Source organism: Plectropomus leopardus, chromosome 17 (assembly GCF_008729295.1).
Source record: "Plectropomus leopardus isolate mb chromosome 17, YSFRI_Pleo_2.0, whole genome shotgun sequence".
NCBI classification, from domain to species: Eukaryota; Metazoa; Chordata; class Actinopteri; order Perciformes; family Serranidae; genus Plectropomus; species Plectropomus leopardus.
In genome coordinates, this window is record NC_056479.1 from 29,058,512 (window position 1) to 29,076,011 (window position 17,500).

The 17,500-nt window shown below is 39.4% G+C and overlaps 1 protein-coding gene and 1 long non-coding RNA gene across 2 annotated transcripts in view; one reads left to right on the forward strand and one right to left on the reverse strand.

Moving 5' to 3' along the window:
• The first annotated feature begins 841 nt into the window (after nt 1–841).
• Nucleotides 842–3,489, forward strand: LOC121957146. Its single transcript, XR_006106735.1, has 3 exons — nt 842–1,210; nt 1,292–1,427; nt 2,619–3,489. It is a non-coding gene; the product is annotated as an uncharacterized LOC121957146 (long non-coding RNA).
• A 6,133-nt stretch (nt 3,490–9,622) lies between these two features.
• The window catches only part of LOC121956058 (alpha-aminoadipic semialdehyde synthase, mitochondrial-like), an 11,727-nt gene continuing 3,849 nt past the window's right edge, over nt 9,623–17,500 (reverse strand). Inside the window, 8 exon segments of the mRNA XM_042504141.1 lie at nt 9,623–10,119; nt 11,269–11,445; nt 11,537–11,625; nt 13,720–13,835; nt 15,392–15,487; nt 16,563–16,708; nt 16,711–16,732; nt 16,836–16,976. Coding sequence (XP_042360075.1) covers nt 10,001–10,119; nt 11,269–11,445; nt 11,537–11,625; nt 13,720–13,835; nt 15,392–15,487; nt 16,563–16,708; nt 16,711–16,732; nt 16,836–16,976 — 906 coding nt within the window. The 3' untranslated portion in view covers nt 9,623–10,000.

A 17,500-nucleotide genomic window follows, 5' to 3' on the forward strand; every position in this document is an offset into this window, starting at 1 on the left:
CGCCATAGCAAAGAAAGATGAAAAAACGGTCAAAAACACAACAAAACAGCATGTTGAAAAATGACCAAAAAAGCAAGGCTACTGCTGTTTTGGCACATGTCAGATTTTGAAAATGTTTGCCGTACTATAGCATCGGTGTTTTCACTCAGTTTTTATCGTGCTGTATTATGGTGTTTTTGGCCATTTTTGCAACTTTCTTTGCTATGGCGTGTTTCGGCACGCCATTTAATGCGGTTTTTGCTGTTTCTGGGATACTTCAAATTTTGACTTTTTTTTGCCATACTATAGTATTGAATTTCAGGTCGTTTTTTCAGCATGCTATATCAGGTGTTGTGGCTGTTTTTGCAACTTTTTATGCTGTAGCGTGTTTTGGTATGCCATTTAAATGCAGTTTCAGGTGTTTCTGGGACACATCAAATTTTGACTTATTTTTCCATGCTATAGTATTGCATTCTTGGTTTTGTTTTCAACATGCTATATTATGGGGTTTTGGCATGCTATTTTATTGTATGTTATTGACAATCAATCAATATTTAATTGAAAAAAAATATTAGACCGTCACACAAATGCTTAAACGCCACATAACTTCTCGAGATGCATCACAGAATACAAAGTGAAAAAAAAGTCCAAAAAAGTCATAATCTAGTATGACCAAACAATTGCTAAAAACACCATACTATATTTTGTCAAAAAATGTCAAATGTCCATAAAATGCTTGAAAATGACATATTATAGCTTGTTGAGACATGTCACAGTAAAGTTAATGATACCAAAACTTCATAGTATAGTATGTCTTCAAAAATGGCCTCAAATGGCACAAAAATAAAAACAAAACATCATAGAGAAGCATTTCGTCAAAAAATGTCACCAAAACATTATAGTATGTCCTCAAAAATGGTCCCAAATGGCACCAAAAGGTCATAGTATAACAGAACTGGCACCAAAATATAGGACCTTTTAAACGATACTAAAGAGACATCCCTCTGTTTGAAGGGGCCAGAAGATAAAAAGATAAATCTCACCGATATGTTGTGACAGTTGTCTGCTCTCTTCCCTCATCTCGACAGGACGACTATGTTCTGGAGGTTAAATACTACCGCGCCCCCCGCTGGCCGAATCCAGACAGTCCCATCAGCAACACCTTCGAGCTCCTTAACCTGCTGAAAGAGGAGAGTGCAGTCAAGGACGGCCCCAGTGTGGTCCACGATGAGTAAGACCTCCAGAGTATTCAACGTTCTGCTGTTATTTTTGTTCTCAGTGAGGATATCTTATGGCGATTTACCTTTTTTAGTGTGGGTGGAGTCACGGCAGGAACGTTCTGTGCCCTATCATCTCTGACTCGTCAGCTGGAGGCCGAAGGTTTGGTTGACGTCTTCCAAGTAGCCAAGCTGACAAACCTCATGAGACCAGGAATCTTCAGCGACATCGTAAGGCTGCTGTTTATCTCACAATATGCTGATGATACTGCGCTGTCTGTAACGCTGACGCTGTCGCCTCAGGGCCACAGGGTCCTGGCTTTCAAGCCAAGACGGTGGGGTCTTCTGTGTGGAGTTTGCATGTTGTTCGCCTTTCAGCCTGGGATTTGTCTGGGTTATGGGCTCTGTTGGAGCAACCACATAAATATAAATTAAACTTAAAAAAACATAATATAAGCAGACTGCAAAATGCAAACTTTGAAACGCCTCGTAATAGCAACATTTTTTGATGCAAATAGTTAAAAATGGTAGTTTTTAAGGGAGTAACCAACAATAGTTGCAGTATTGATAGAAAAATAAATGTTTTTTTCACTGCAGTCTAACATAATATTAACTTGTTTTATTAAACAGGTCTTCGATTTCAAAGTAATTTCCAATAAATCTGTTATGAAACCTGAACCAACTGGCTTGATTTATTTTGAAAACACAGCTAAAAAGGCAATGAGCAACTCAAGAGAAGCAACAGATGCACTACAAATTTCAAGAAATTTTGAACAGGTAACTAGAAAATGACCTGAAAACTAGTTTTAAAAAAAGGAGGGAGGTTGGAATTAGAAAAGTTAATAATGATAATAAAATAATTTACATTATATTAATTTTTTGTCTTTTTTTTTTTTTGCTACCTTCCAGGGAATTTTCTTTTAACTCGTAACTTTCTGTGTTTCTTAAAGAAATCAAACCATAAAGCTCAGATGTCAAAGGGTGAACAACTAATGAATTCCAAATAATTGCTGGAGTAACTAAGTATAAAGTCAGATGAAAATGCAAATGTGGCATTTCCCACCTACCATTACTTGCCAGAGGTTGTGATTACCAGTGATAATATTATTTGAATTATTTCATTTTCACACTTTTATTTTATTTTTCCACTGGGGCTTAAATTGTCCCCCCTGTCGGGCCCCTGCAGGCTTACGCGGGGCGTCCATATCGTTGCCGGTTTGCATGGGCCCCGACAGGGGGCACACAGTATTAAAATGAAATAATTCAGATGATACTATCAACTATAACTATAACTATAACTTAATTGTTTCCTGTTGACTTGGAAAGTTTTTGGAAATCACAGACCCTTTATTTAACAACACTGAAAAAACGACTCTGAAATACCTTAAAAATCTAAAACATGGGTTTCCTGTCACTTTGCAGGAGCAGTATCAGTTCCTTTACAAAGCCATGCTGAGTCTCATCGGGACGCAAGAAGACGAAAAAACCCTCCAGTCATCGGACAACAACGGTACCATCGTGGTGGGAACCGCCAGCACCGCAGAGAGCCTTGAATCCCTGGTGTAACTGCCCAAAACAAAAACACAAAGAACTCTTGTTTAACTTTTACAAATGTGCATTTTGTCCTTCCACTTCAACCACCAACAGAACTTCTCCGACTTTCGCTGGATCTGGACTCCCTGCGGTTTTGTACTGTGTGCCTTTTTGTATTTTTCCATCCTGTACTTCTAACTTTGATACATGCTGTAGACTAACTGTCTGATGTTATAACGCTGTACCGCTCTGAGACGTTTCAACTCCACTAACAAACTTTTGTATTTATTGGCACTGAGCCAAACGGGAAAAAAAGGGAAAACTGCATCTTTTTACATTAAATGAGATATTTTGATAGCTTGTCTTTTATAGAACTCCTGCACTGAACTCCTTTCTGTAAATACCATCGCGACGGTAGCAGCAGTGTGCTATTGAAGTCAAATATAAAATAAGGGCCTGGAATAATAATAAAAAAAATAATAATAATCTAATGTAAATAATATTATAGTAATCAACTCGATGGACCAAATTTCTATTTATACTTTTAGATTTTTATATTTTACCATTTTTAGTGTATTCAAATGTTATGGTTTAATTCTACTGGTTTAGTTGGAGAATATTAATGCTTTTATATTCTGGATTTTGTAACAGACTAAATGTGATGCATGGGGTACTGACATGTTTGTTTTTTTTAGCTGGACATGAAACACTGCTGGATTATTAGTTAGGGGATTAAATAAGTGAAAGAACACCAAAGAAAGAGCCTGTTGGAGTGTTTTGTTTCTGTGTGCATTGGTGAAAAGTATACATATACAAGACGAGGAGACAATTGTGTCAAAATACTATACATGTGAATATTAAAACATGTCAGTACTCTCTAGAGGACAAAGTATGTTATTACATCACAGTTTCTAAATTACCTCAGATTATACTTTGACATTTCTTTACCGCTATTCCTTGATTTCGACGGACGCATCTGCCGATACTGGTTTTACCTCTCTTGGAACAACTTCACCTGATTTATTGGGCAAAACAATATATCGCTCAACTTTTCATGCCTTAATTTGTTCTGCATTATCACAACCAATAATAATGCAGAACAAACTGTATGAATCTACAACCAAATTATATTTTATGGCATAAATAAAATATCAGCTGATATATCTGTCTGCTCTGCTGATATAACGGTCATATGGAGCTGAAACGGAAAATTCAGTATCGGCAGTGACGTCTGTCGAACCTTCGACTGGTATACGAGTCAGGCCGATAATCAACAAAGTTCTTGGCAGGTGCATCATTAATGACGTACCGGACGTCTTATGTTTTAGGTAGTGATGTGTCCTTTCGTGTCGAGGCTTTGAAGCGTGTCGAGTAATTCATGACGATTTCAGTGAAGCACGTATCGAGGCTTGTATAGATGACGTATGTGGTGACGTTCGAAGCCTCCGGAGCCGGCTGTGCCACGTGACTGATTCAGGAAATGGTTCAAGGATTTGGCGTGCGATTTGAAATATAAGGGGCAACGAAACACAACGGACCTCCACTCTCCCCTCACAGTTTATTGACTTTGGACTTTATTGTGCATTTGTTTGCAATCTATTTGAGCTTATTAATTAATTTATTATTGGTTTAATGGCATTATCATTTAAGCACAATTCAATTCATAGCTTCATGCACCAAAGCCACTCTGCCTGTTTTACATTTATTGTCCACTTGATGGCACAGTAGAGCAAATGAAGCACCGTGAAGCTTCGGCCCACGAGTGAACCAATTGGATTGAAAGCTTTAACGCTTCATGACACTTCATCTCACCATCACTAGTTTTAGGACTGCTCCCTGTCTTTGAAGATCTAAGGGATGTATCATCCCCTTATTTCGTCTTTCAGACTCGCGCTAGGCTGCGTCGTGCTGTTCCTGACTTTCCTATTCCAGTCCCTTACTTTTTACTTTCTGTCCCCTCTACTTACCCAGTTCCTATTCCTATTTTCACCTCTTACACGCTCATCCTCCACCACCAGCTTCTACCTTCACTCAACTTCCTGTCTCTCAACTTAAATTCCTCACCTTGACTTCCTGTCTCACAACCCAACTGCCTGTAACTTCACTGACTTTCCTCTCTCTTAAACTAACATCTTTTCTTTCCCCCAAATTCCTGTCTCTTGACTGTCCTAAATGTCTCTCAACTTCGTGTACTCGAAGTACCCTTTAGGTCTGTGCTTTGGACAGTAGTCTTCAAAAGTCTGTCCCAGATAAGACTCGAACCACCAACCTCAGGCACACTAACTGCCTGATTTACCCACTGAGCCAAACCTCCTGATGCTTCACATTTTCCACGTTCTATTGAACTTGAACTTGTGATCTTCATGGTTTATGAGTAAGTGTTTTAACAGGGCGAGCCAACGCATCGACATACTATACTGTGATGTCTTAGTGCTATTTTCGACGATATACTACACTACGACGCTTTGGTGCCATTTGTTGCCATTGTTTACTTTTCCAGGCCTAAAAAAATGTGAGAATCACAGGTTTTCCATAACCGTGGTAACCCTGATATTCCCCGGGGGACGTGTACAAAAAGGGGAGGTGGTTTTGCCAAAAGGGGAAGGCATGTCAAATATTTTTTTTAGCATTTTGGCGAATGTTTTTTTCTTAAAAACTGTTTTGTGATTTGTGCGGGCAACTTTATGATTGTTTCTAGGATTTTAAGATGTTTATAAGATTTTATAACATTTGTAGGATTTTATGATGTTTCTAGGATTTCAGGACATTCCTAGGATGTTAATACAAAAGGGGCTAAGCGAGGACCTCTGTTGGGGGTGTGGAGGATCCCCCACTGGCACTTTTTTTTTCTTCAATAAACAGTCTCTATTTTGATGCTGTTTTACACACTCTGGCACCTTCTGTATAGTAAAAGTACAAAAACAATTCCCCGTGTAAATCACTTTATTTTTATAGTGAATTAGAAAATCATTGGGGGCCCAACCGGCACTGTATCAGGGGCCAGATTTGGCCCACTGGCCATAACCTGAGTGTCACTGCTGCAGGACAACTGTAAAAAAGCAGACCAAATGACACCAAATAGTCTTTGTGAACTTCTGTCATAGTCAGTAACAGGGGGCATCATGTGGGGAGCAGGAATGGAGTCTAAGGATGGCCGTTAAATTCTGATATTTTTGTGTACAATAGTATTTTGTGGCCCCCTGGTGGCAGGACATCACCAAAAATGTTTGGGTTCATAAATACTGCATACAAATTTCATAAAGTTTACATGATGCAAAATTTCAAATAAGCTTTTTTTGCATATCGGCTAACATTTTTGATATCTAGGTTTGAAAACTAAGACGTGACTCCCAGCAGGAGGACAAAGAGGTTAATCTGAGAAAGTGGGTTACATTTACATTTTAGGCCTTTTGGCTGATGTGTTTACTCAGAGTGACTTACAGCAGCAGAATGAGCCGTCCATCGGCAGCCTCACAGACGAGCAACAGCAAGCAGGTCCGAGGTCAGAGGTCACAATGGTGAGACAAAAGCTGGAGCAGACACCCTGTGAGCCTGACAGAGAGCGGTGTTAACGAAACCAACACAGAAGCAGAGAAAATAAAGACTGATGAGTTCTGTCCGGCCTGTGGATTATGCATTTTCCCTTTATGGAGTCATACTTTAATCCCCGCACTGAACTGGTTATTCTGATTGATTTCCCATGTGTTAATCCGGGCTAAGACTCTGCAAGAAACGCGTCTTTTCAGGACAAGAAAATAGGTCAAGTGTCCAGACGTTGTCTTGACCGAACGCCGTATCCACACCTTCATTTGCATTTGTGACCTTTCATAATTACATGCCCAATTATCCCCTGCTTGGTGGCCTAGTTTGCATGGCTGCTTCCAAATTGAGTGGAAGCAAATGGGCTGATTGTCTTTTTTTTTTTTTTGTCCCGAGCTGGAGGTCAAGAAGATGTCAGAAACACAAAAAGCAGAGTCAAGGGTCTGGTTACAAAATCTTTGACTGTGGAGTAAATCTGAAACTCAGACTTTACTTTTACTGGTGGGGAAAGTACTCACTTTTCTTCAGTAAAAGTACAATAAAACAGTGCAAGTGTACAGAATTATAATGAAAGTTTCTGTATTTAAATAAAACAGCTTTCAGGAAGGAGGAGCAACAAATACTGTATAACTTCATTTAAAGCAAAATGCACCTTGAATCACAAAAATGTACATGCATACCTGTTGGTGATTTAAATCTACATTTTGAATATAAAATATCAAAAAGTCTAAAGTACAAGCAGAAATCAACAAAAAATAGAAATATCCAAATACTTTTATCTCAGTACTGTACATAAAGTATTTCAGTACTTACAAAACTGCAGGGAGTCCTTGGTGCTTGAATGAGGTCCCCACAGGAGCTTTAAAGACATTCAGAAAGTTAGTAAAAGCAGAAAAATCTCAAAGGTTCACTTCACCAAAATACAATTAAAAAAAGGTATTAAGCTTACCTTTGCAGGTATGCAGCTACGAAGAAAGTTCTGATTAAACTTGTTGGTTTAAATTGTGCACAGACTGTAAATTAATGGGCGTAGCTACAGTTACGTCGACTCTTGTTTTGAAGCCTCAAATTCTAGATTAAAACTATCACCATCTTATTTTTCAGGAGCCAGTTGACCATATTTGGGTGCGAAGGTGGATCTGTCGAGTGGCGACTGAAAGCTGAGGACACTGTCGGAGGACAACTTGCAACTTCAACGGCTCCACCCTCGAATATGACTAATTTTAAGCCTTAGTAAAATACAAACAGGTGAGATTTAAAGTGTTATATAGGAGCTTATATAATTTTTGTACCAGGCTGTAAATTTGTTGATTTCTGCTGTAAAGTTGGACATTTTAACTTCTGAAGCTTCTAACTGCAGGAACTGCAGTTTTTGTCTGTTACAGACGGCTAGCGCTCCTCATATTCTAGTATGTTTTGCTTATTTAGTATATGTATATGTTCAAAAAGTTCAAGTTAGTAAAAGTAGCATATATGTTAAATAAGGCCTTAGGCCTCAGCATTTCCCACAGAATAAGCAGTAACTATGACAGTGGGATGGGGGGCATGACGGCAAACTTTCCTCTTTTTCTTTTAAATGTGTGTGTCCCCCCCGGGTTTCCTTTATTGATCTGTTGATCCGTTCACAGATGATCAGATCAGATCAGATCGGATCGGATCAGATCAGATCAGATCAGATCAGATCAGATCAGATCGGATCGGATCGGATCGATGGCTGAGAGGAGCAGCTGCTGCAAAACAGAAAATCTATTCATAGCGGCAGATGTTTTAAACGTAGCAGGCTGCTGTAAATACATAAATGTGTGGGAAACCCTGGCATCTGTCACATGGACATATTTATCAGATCAAACTTTTAGTCTTTAAAAGATGAAAAAAGAGTAAAGAATGTAACATAACATATTTATTCATGTAACAATTTTTACATTTTTTAAAGCAAAAATGCATCAAAACAAGCTTTTACAAACAAATGTGTGCATGTCAACGGAAACACTGAAAAAAACTGAACTGTTAGAAGATCACTAAGGAGTCAGTGTTGCTGTTTTTCACTCCAAAGTTATAATTTTTTTAACTCTGAATTGAGTTCTGTCTTTTTAAATCTGAGGGGAGTCTGTGTCATTCAGATCCAAATCTAAAAATCTACGAAAATATCAACCAAACACGCTGCTGCCTAAAACCCCAGGAGGCCCAAATATAAGCTACATATCACATATAAATATGGATTTCGTTTAATATTTTAAAAAATATATCTCAGGTAATAAAATAACTCTTTTTTGGGTATTTCTCGATATACCCACATAAAGCATGTAACTAAGCGTTTACAAGGTGCCCAAATCCAAGCCCGAAGGATAAAATAAATATTGCTCAGGTGGCAGACAATAAAAAGTCTGAAAAATTTAACACGGGTTCTACAAATAAAGAATTCATTTTTTTAAAACATCTCAAATAAAAATTTCTACCAGTGATCCCAATATCAGCCCGGAGCCACCATTACCGATCAGGTTTAAGTTACCGAATCCAGATCAAGTGATGATAAATAATATTTAGAGATATTTCTTAATTTTTAGTGCTCAGATTTTTCAATATTACCCTGAGATAATTAAAATCAATTTCAAGTAAGATGCATGTATCTCTTATTTTAACAGTTGCACTATGAGTTTTTAATTTTCAAATTATAAAGGCATGACAAAGCAAATGTTTTATAATAATTATTGTAAATTTTAGAAATTGAGATTGTAATAAAATTGCATACAATCTGTATCATACATAAGCATCACAATAAAAAAGAAAAAAAAATGATCATGATCTCATGATCCTGTACAAAAACGCTGAAGATATCCATGGGCAGCTGCTCTCAGCTTCTTTAGAGTTCACTCTTAACAACACAGTAGACGACTGCGCCGCAAACAACTCATTAATCGCAGAATTTCAATCATTAATGGAAATTAATTGCAGCTTTTAAATCACATTTTCAACTCAATCATTTTGATTTTAGAATATTTTGAATATTGACAAGTTGTTAATGTTAATGCTAACAGCCCTGCATGAAGGTCATCTGCAGCGTTCGTTTCGTCTTCGTTTTAACGTCATCAGTAAGACTCTCAGGCGGACCTGACTACAGAAGTTTAACCTATTGATGAGACGTCTTTTTAGCTTTTTAATGCTCTAACACTTAAAAAATTGAGCAAATTGCTTTGATTTCTTTCAGAAACATTGAAAAAATGCAATGAGCAACTTTGAAAGAAATTACTCACAAATTGCAAGAAATTCGCAAAAAAGTAAATGTAAACAACCTGAAAATCAGCAAAAAAAATAGAAAAGAAAAAAGAAAGTAAAAAAAACAAACAAAGACAAACAAGGAAAGTACCGGTAAAGAAGTGTTTTTAAAAAATAGTTTTCTAATAATTTCTTTCAATTTGCAGAACTTTTCTTACCAAGGTGCTTATTGCCTTTTTTCCCGTGTTTTTGAAAGGAAGCGAATTTTGAAAGGTCAACCTTTATTCCCCTTTTAAACATTTATATAATTATTTGAAAAAGAAAAGAAAAAAAGACATATTTCTTCTGTCAGCCGCTCGGCTGTCAATTAAAAAGAGAACCTTAAACATGAGAAAAAAGGTCAGTGTGAGTCTTTTGGAAAAATCCAGTCGTGATAAAGTCGTTGAAAAGGCAGCTGAAATGAGGATTTGAAAATGTTCTCTGTATTTACAGTGATTTCTGGTCTGCTCTGTTCAGCTTTACTCCAGCAGCGTGCTCTTGGACATGAACTGAAGTCCTTCCTCCTTCAGTCGGGCCAGCGCCGGCCCGTAGACATCCTTCGTCATCGGAACCACTAATCCCTTTGTGCTGATTTCACCTGCAGAGAGGAGACGCACAAATTTAGGTTCAGATCGGGAACATCAACAATTTAAGAATCAACTTTCTACGTATCTGCTGGTTTTAGTTTGTTTCAGAACATGCAGCAGGTTCACAATCTGCAGCAACAGTCTCCACTTCTGTTCTACTGTTTGTCTGTAGTCTGCATTGATACTTTTCTATTATTTGGCAGAAAATGAGGCAATATTTATTTATTTTTTGAAATTTTGTAATTGAAATATTAAGTTTGGCATCAGTAGTTTTAGTGATGCATGATAAGATGAGCTCATGACAGGATGTTAAACAGGTTGTCCTTCCATCTTTATTCTCCATTATATATTGCTGAGAAAAAACATTTCTCACCCAAAGTTTCTCCCCAAAATCCAAATTTTCTTCTTTTTTATGTTACATTTGAAGACATCATGATGACATTTCATTTACCTTTGCCTCATTTTACAGCGTGAGCTAACCAGCTCTATCCTGCTGTGAGTGTATGACGATGCAGACCGAGCTGGCTGTGCAGCAGCAGCAGCTGACGGAGCTGAATGAGCTTTTTTGAACTCAAAGACAGTTGAAGTTACTGCATTTAGGTTTAATTTGATGCACAACGTTGTGCTTGGCCATGGAGGTCGGAGAAATTATTTTGCAACATATATTGCATTTCTCTCCATACTTATCTTTTGCTTTGGTTAAATGTAGCTAAACTTCAGACCTCTTCGCACGTTTGGCCACCGACACAAACAACTGACCGCCAGATTTCTTTGTTTGGTTTAATACCTGTTAGCTGGCAGTTCAGTTATATTCAAAAATGTTTTTGGACAACCGATGTTTGCTGACCAGTGATTGGATTTAAATGACGTGACTCGACACCAGATGTAACGTTACGTTATAGGACCCAGGGGACTCGACAGCAGTGACAGTGAGCTTAAACGTTTTTGATATTTAGATAGTTTTTAAAAAACACGGATCCTCAATAGAGCATAAATAAAAAAAACAAATAAATAAAATATTTCTTTCTTGTTGCCACAAACAGCCGAGAGCAATTTTTTTCAAAATCACATCAATATTCATTATACTTTGTTTTGTGTGTTTGGTGTTCAGAGTTTTCAACTTAAAAACAGAAACAATTTTCCCAAACGATGTTACTGACCATCAAGGACCATGCGAGCAGCAATGGCTGCTGGGTATCCTACAGTTTTGGCCATGGCGGAGAAGCCGAAGGGGTCGCCGTACACCACCAGGCTGATGTGTTTGGTCTCCAGCTCGCCAGTTGGGTGGCGCAGCCCGACGTCGTTCCTCATGACGATCATGTCTCGCTCGCCCTTATCTACCCGGGCCGGAGAAGTCGTTAGTAATTTCGGTGATGATATCACATTTGGTACTTCTAATCTGTGGAAATAAAACAAGCTTCGTCTCACCGAAGGAGAGTTTGGCTTCCAGATGTTTCGTCAGAGCAGCCAGCGCGCTGTCGGCGTGAAGCACCGACTCGTCGCTCAGCATCCCAAACCTGAACACAGAGAGACAAAAACACAAGACTTTTTCTCACAATAGAGCAACCTTCAAAAAGCCGTTTGAAAAGTTTTAAAAGAAAATTACCCCGACAGCGTTGCGGCAGCAGCCCACACATCCTTGGCTAAATCTAAAGAGATGAGCAGTTGCTTTTTGTCGCTGCTTTGCTGGTGAATTGAATAAATGAACAACAAGTCATTCAATTTGAGCTGTGAGCACGTTGGCTTTTTACTCTTGTAACTGCACAGATGGAATGTTTCAGTTCACTTTTACCGTCAGAGGAATTTATGTTTCAATGCCACCGCGGCTCTCTTCCCTTCACCGCCAGCGGCGGCAGAACAATGGCGGCACGGAGCCTTGGTCTGAAGAGACCCTTGGAAAAGCTGATTTAAATTGAAGAGTGTGCGCACTACACCACTTCAGGCGTCCTCATTAAGGAGGGAAGTGAAAACTGTGCAGAAGAGGAGCAGCCTCGGCCTTGTTCACAGCACGCCATCCATAGCGCCAACGCTGACTTTGAAGAGCGAAAGACGTCAGCTTCTGCCTCGTCAAATCAGAGCCGAGCAGCACAGACAAATGGACATTCGAAGGACTTGTTCAAAGGGGCATGTCGAAGAATTTCGATTGTTTCATGGAACAAAATACAAATTGCTCCACAAACTTTTTGGCATCTGTGTTAGCGTGTAGAAAATATCATGCCGTACAAATGTCGAGTTATTTATGCTGTAAAGCAAACACGTCAAATAAACTTACAGTAACACTCTCTGCCGCAGACGGCGACAGACGACGCCATCCTCTGCTGCATGCAGACACCTTCCACAAGTAAATATGGTGTTAAAAAGCAATGACCAACTTGGCAAGAAATGCCCCACAAATCGCAAGAAATTACCTAAAATCAGTTTTATGAGAAATTAATTTAAAAAATAAAATAGGGAAAAATGTCCAGAAAACTACGTTTTTTTGTGTGCTTATTGTTAGGTTATTTTCTTTTAATAATGACAACACAGGACGATAATTTCCTTTTCACAAATTTTTAGGCCACGTCTTATTAAGTCGCTCTCTGCCTCCTCTGGCAACAGACTATCCAGAGGTCTGGGTCTACTCAGGGGTTCCCGTGAAACCTCCGAACTGGGACTCACCCAGGAGGCTTCATTATCGGAAGCAAAAGAGGCAGCAGCTCCCCATCGAGGAGAGTAACAATCCATCGATCTGCATCGATATATCGACCGAAGGAGCAACCATCACGTAACATCGATGCAAAGTGAAAATATCGATACATATCCTCTTTCAGATGCGCCTTTATTTTGAAATTCTGAGTCACCATCAGACAAAGACGATGAGGATAACGCAGTTTACCCGAGAATAAATCATCATTGTGGAAATATTTTGTTTTTAGAGAAACTCGTTGTACATGCCAGGTATCTCTCTCTGCTAACTTCTTGCGAATTCAACATCAGCTGCTCGGTTTCAAAAATGTTTGACTGAAAAAATCGTGCATGCAGACTGAAATTTATCAGGCTGCTCTGACAGGAGATACAGTGACTTAAACTAACGACGAGTGAGAGAAAGCAGAAATATTACTGTAAACTGGGTAAGCTAGCTAAGCTAATTTATGCAATGTCAATCGCCATAGGCTTATGCTAACAAGGTTAGCATGTGGAGGACACGGGACTTATAAAGGACAGTTGTTTTGTCTATGGTCCTTGACAGTTATCATTGAGCTTATATTTATATTTTCATTATGTTTTGAGGATAAGGTAAAGGTGAGATAAAATTCTAACTTTTATTTACAATTATTTATATGTTTTTATCTCTTCTGGCCAAAAACAAAATAAAGGGGATATGAGCAGATTATATCGGCTCATGTCAATCGTCAGCTCCTAAATTAAATTGAATTGAAATCGTATCGTGACTTTGTTATATCGACAAATATTGTATCGTGGTCCAAAATATCGATATAGTATCGCATCGTAATGAAACCGGTGAATTACACCCGTCTCTGAGGCCGAGTGTCCAGCTAACGTCCTCAGACCTGGAGGTGCTGACTCATCCTGGACGCTTCACACTCGAACCCCAGTTTTCAGTCTCTCACCATCTCAGAGTTTCCATCACAAAGTCGTCCTTTCCCACACGTTCGTATACGGCTTCTTCGAAGGCGTCCTGGGAGACGGAGGGGGACACGCCGATCTGCTCACAGAGGAGGTCTCTCTGCAGAGACGAAAGGACACACCACAGTTTCTCTTTGTAATCCTCCAAATTTAAAAGACAATCACATTCAGACACTTTCAAACTATTATTCTAATTCAAACTTAAATGTCTCCTACAAGTCGTCTTCAAATCCTGCGTCTGTCTCCAAGGTCCTGTAAAGCCACTTTTCAACTCCTAGACTGTCTCCTAGCTTCTCTTTAGCTTCTAATCTGACTCCTAGCTCCTTGTCTGTGTCCTACCTGGACTTGTCTGTGTCCTGGATCCTTCTTACCCCTTCTCTGTCTCCTAGCTCCCTTTTAGCTCCTAGTCTGTCTCCTAGCTCCTTTTAAGGTCCTAGTCTGCCTCCTGAAGCTCCTCTTTAGCTCTTATACTGACTCCTTGCTCCTTGTCTGTGTCCAAGATCCTTCTTAGCTCCTACTCTGTCTCCTAAAGCTCCTTTTTAGCACCTTGACCGTCTCTCCTTTTAGCTCCTAGTCTGTCTCGTAGAGCTTCACTTTAGCTCCTAAACTGGCTCATAAGTCCTTGTCTGTATCCTACCTCATTTTCTAGTTCCTATTCTGTGTCCTAGCTCCTTCTTTCTTTCTATTCTGTCTCCTAAAGCTCCTCTTTGTCACCTAGGCTGTGTCTTAGGTCCCCCTCTGTCTCCTTGCTCCTTTAGAGGTCCTAATCTGTCTCCTAAAGCTTCTCTTCAGCTCCTTGACTGACTCCTAGTTCCTTGTTTGTTACCTCCCTCCTTTTTTAGTTCCTATTCTATGTCGTAGCTCCTTCCTAGTTTCTAATCTGTCTCCTAAAGCTCATCTTTGTCACCTAGACTGTGTCTTAGCTCCTAGTCCATTTAAGATCCCAGTCTGTCTCCCAAAGTTTCTACTAGCTCCTTGTCTGTGTCCTGTCTCCTTTTTAGTTCCTATTCTGTGTCCTAGTAACGTCTTAGCTCCTAGTCTGTCTCCTAGTCTAGCTCCTCTTTAGCACCTGGACTGTGTCCTGGCTGCTAGTCTGTCCACTAGCTCCTTGCGTGTCTCCTCTCTTTAGAAATTAAGTTTAAGATGATTTTAGAAAAAGCTACATTAAGCTTTTACGAGGCTCGCGGGCCGAATGTTTCCACCATTTCTCTATGTCTCTTTGCATGTAGTTCCCAGGACATATTATTTTTTGAGCGTTTACAGACAGAAAAGCCGCAGCCTTAAAACTGCTCATCGTGTTTTTCTGATTTCTGATAAACATATCTGAAACATGCAGTTCGTCTCTTTCATCCGAAAGGGATAAAAGACGACAAAAATTAACTGCTGTAAACTCTCGGCAGTGCCAGAGAGCCTTGGCTCGCGGCAGCCTTGATGTTTACAAGCAGCTATTGACGGTAATGTAATAGACTCTTCAGCTAAACCCACTTCCACAGTGAGATGCTTCAAGTGGGCAAGCTGCAAAACAGTTCATTTTATCAATGTGAATGACAGACTGGAGAGAGCGCGGAGGCTGGAGGCACTGCTCAGAGGCTGCCTTTCAACCGCCGGCACTTTCTTTTTTTGAACACTGAATGGATCTTCAGCGGAGGTTCTTACCCAGGAAACAGGAGACGAAGTGCGCTGTAATATGGGACAGGGCTCGCTGTTGATTAGACCCAGTTTGACAAACCCACTCATGGCCTTTGAGAAGCCCTGTGGGACAAAAAAAAGACACAATAAACATATTTACAGGGACATTAGAGACAGACGACACAGGGAGAATCTGGTGATTCGTATCACGGTACAGAGGTTACGATCTCATCAAGTCATTGTTTATTCTTTGAAAATTTACAGAAATGCCCTGGATTCACATTAGGTGTGCAAAGATGATATAAAACACGACAGCACAAAATCCAATAAAAAAGAACTTGCAGCAATGGTTGTCAAAAGTTATGAAAAGGAATAAAATCAGTAAAAAGGATGAAAAAGATTAAAAAAAAACCCAAATCTGCAGATACTGAAAAAAGCATTGAAAAAACAAAATAGTAAAAATGATGACAATAAAAACAATAAATAATGATCATGATCATTGGTCATTGTTTTAAACTGAATATCCTGAGGTGCTGGACTTCAGGTCAGAATAATCGAGACATTTTATGGCATCAACTTGGGCCATGATGCCCTTTTTTTTTTTTTTTTTCTTTTTTAGACAAATAATTGATTTTTGATATTGATAGAAAATATCCCGAACATAACAAAATAACAAAAACAATTCTTAGATGGCTCCCTAACCATATTTTTTCCATTATTTTTTTTATTGGTGAAAGTTCAGACAGAAAAAAAAATCCAACTGATCCGTGTTCAACATCTTTCAGCAGCCGATAAAGAAAACAATCAAACGTTACGAGAGACGGGAGAGCAAAAACAGTCAAAAAAGAAATGCACCATGCACTCTCTCTCCTCCCAAAAATAATAATGACAACAGAGAAAAATATAATTGGTTATAAAATAATTTAAATATTAATTATTCTAAATATGACTCTTGCCTTTGTAAGGGAGGGAGGGCAGATTTCCAGTTTACTAAAACACATTTTTTCCCCAGCTGCACTCAAAATTCACAGTAACCATCTTAAACAAAAACTTTACCTCTGACTTGCTGCTGCAGAAAAGCAGATAATGAGCAGGTTAATTAAGTAAAGATGAAACTCTGCAAGGTCTCTGTCTGTGTGTGTGTGTGTGTGTGTGTGTGTGTGTGTGTGTGTGTGTGTGTGTGTGTGTGTGTGTGTACCTTGAAGCGCAGTGTTCCTCTGATGAGTGTGTGTGCTGTCTGGATGCCGTACGGTTCGGCGTACTTGGTGCTGTCACGGTTTGGAAATCCCTCCAGATTGAAACCAGGGAAGAAGTCCATCGGCGCGGTGGACTCCATCAGAGAGCGCCGCCGGCCGGGATGCTCACCACCTGAACAAGAACGCACGCAGATTCAGTTTCTCCTCTTAAATTAGAGCAGTGTAATTTTAGGACAACTTTTTTTTTTAATAAATAATTTCTGAGGCTTCGGTACCTCGTTGTCTTGGAGGAAGACGGCGGGGCTGATGGTGTTGAGGAGGACGCCGTACGGACTCCAGCTGAACTTGTAGCGCAGAGGATTGTCCGAACACTCAGGGGCAGGAAGTCCGCCGCAGAACGAGCTGTAGGACTCCACCTGAACCACATCGTTATTTTTTTATCATCAGTTCATCTTGTCTGTACTCTTTGTCAGAAAAACTGGAAGAAATGGAGACAAGCTGAGCCCGAGATCTCCACGTTTCATCCATCCACGAAAATCTCACACAGCTGCTGCTGAGGCCTCAAACTGTCAGTATGACTTCATTTAGGAGCTCATTAAGAAATGTGAACATTAACTTTTAATTGTTACGAGGGCGACAGACCAGAGACTCCTTCGTTCTGCAAAAGAGTTACCATTTATGCCGACGGAGTCTAGTGGCTTTAAATCAATAGCCAAAAAAGGAGGGAGACGTTAGACTTGTTCATTCTTTTGCCAATAACTCAAAACCCAAAAAAAAAAATCCACGGCACACTTTTGCAAAAGTTAAAAGACCTTTAATAAATGGGCTTGATCCTTTTATTTCTTTTTTAATTATTATTGTAATTATCATTTTGAGGCTGAATCCTTTGAACACTCCTGCATATACGTATGTATGTCTGCATGTATGTATATGATGTCAG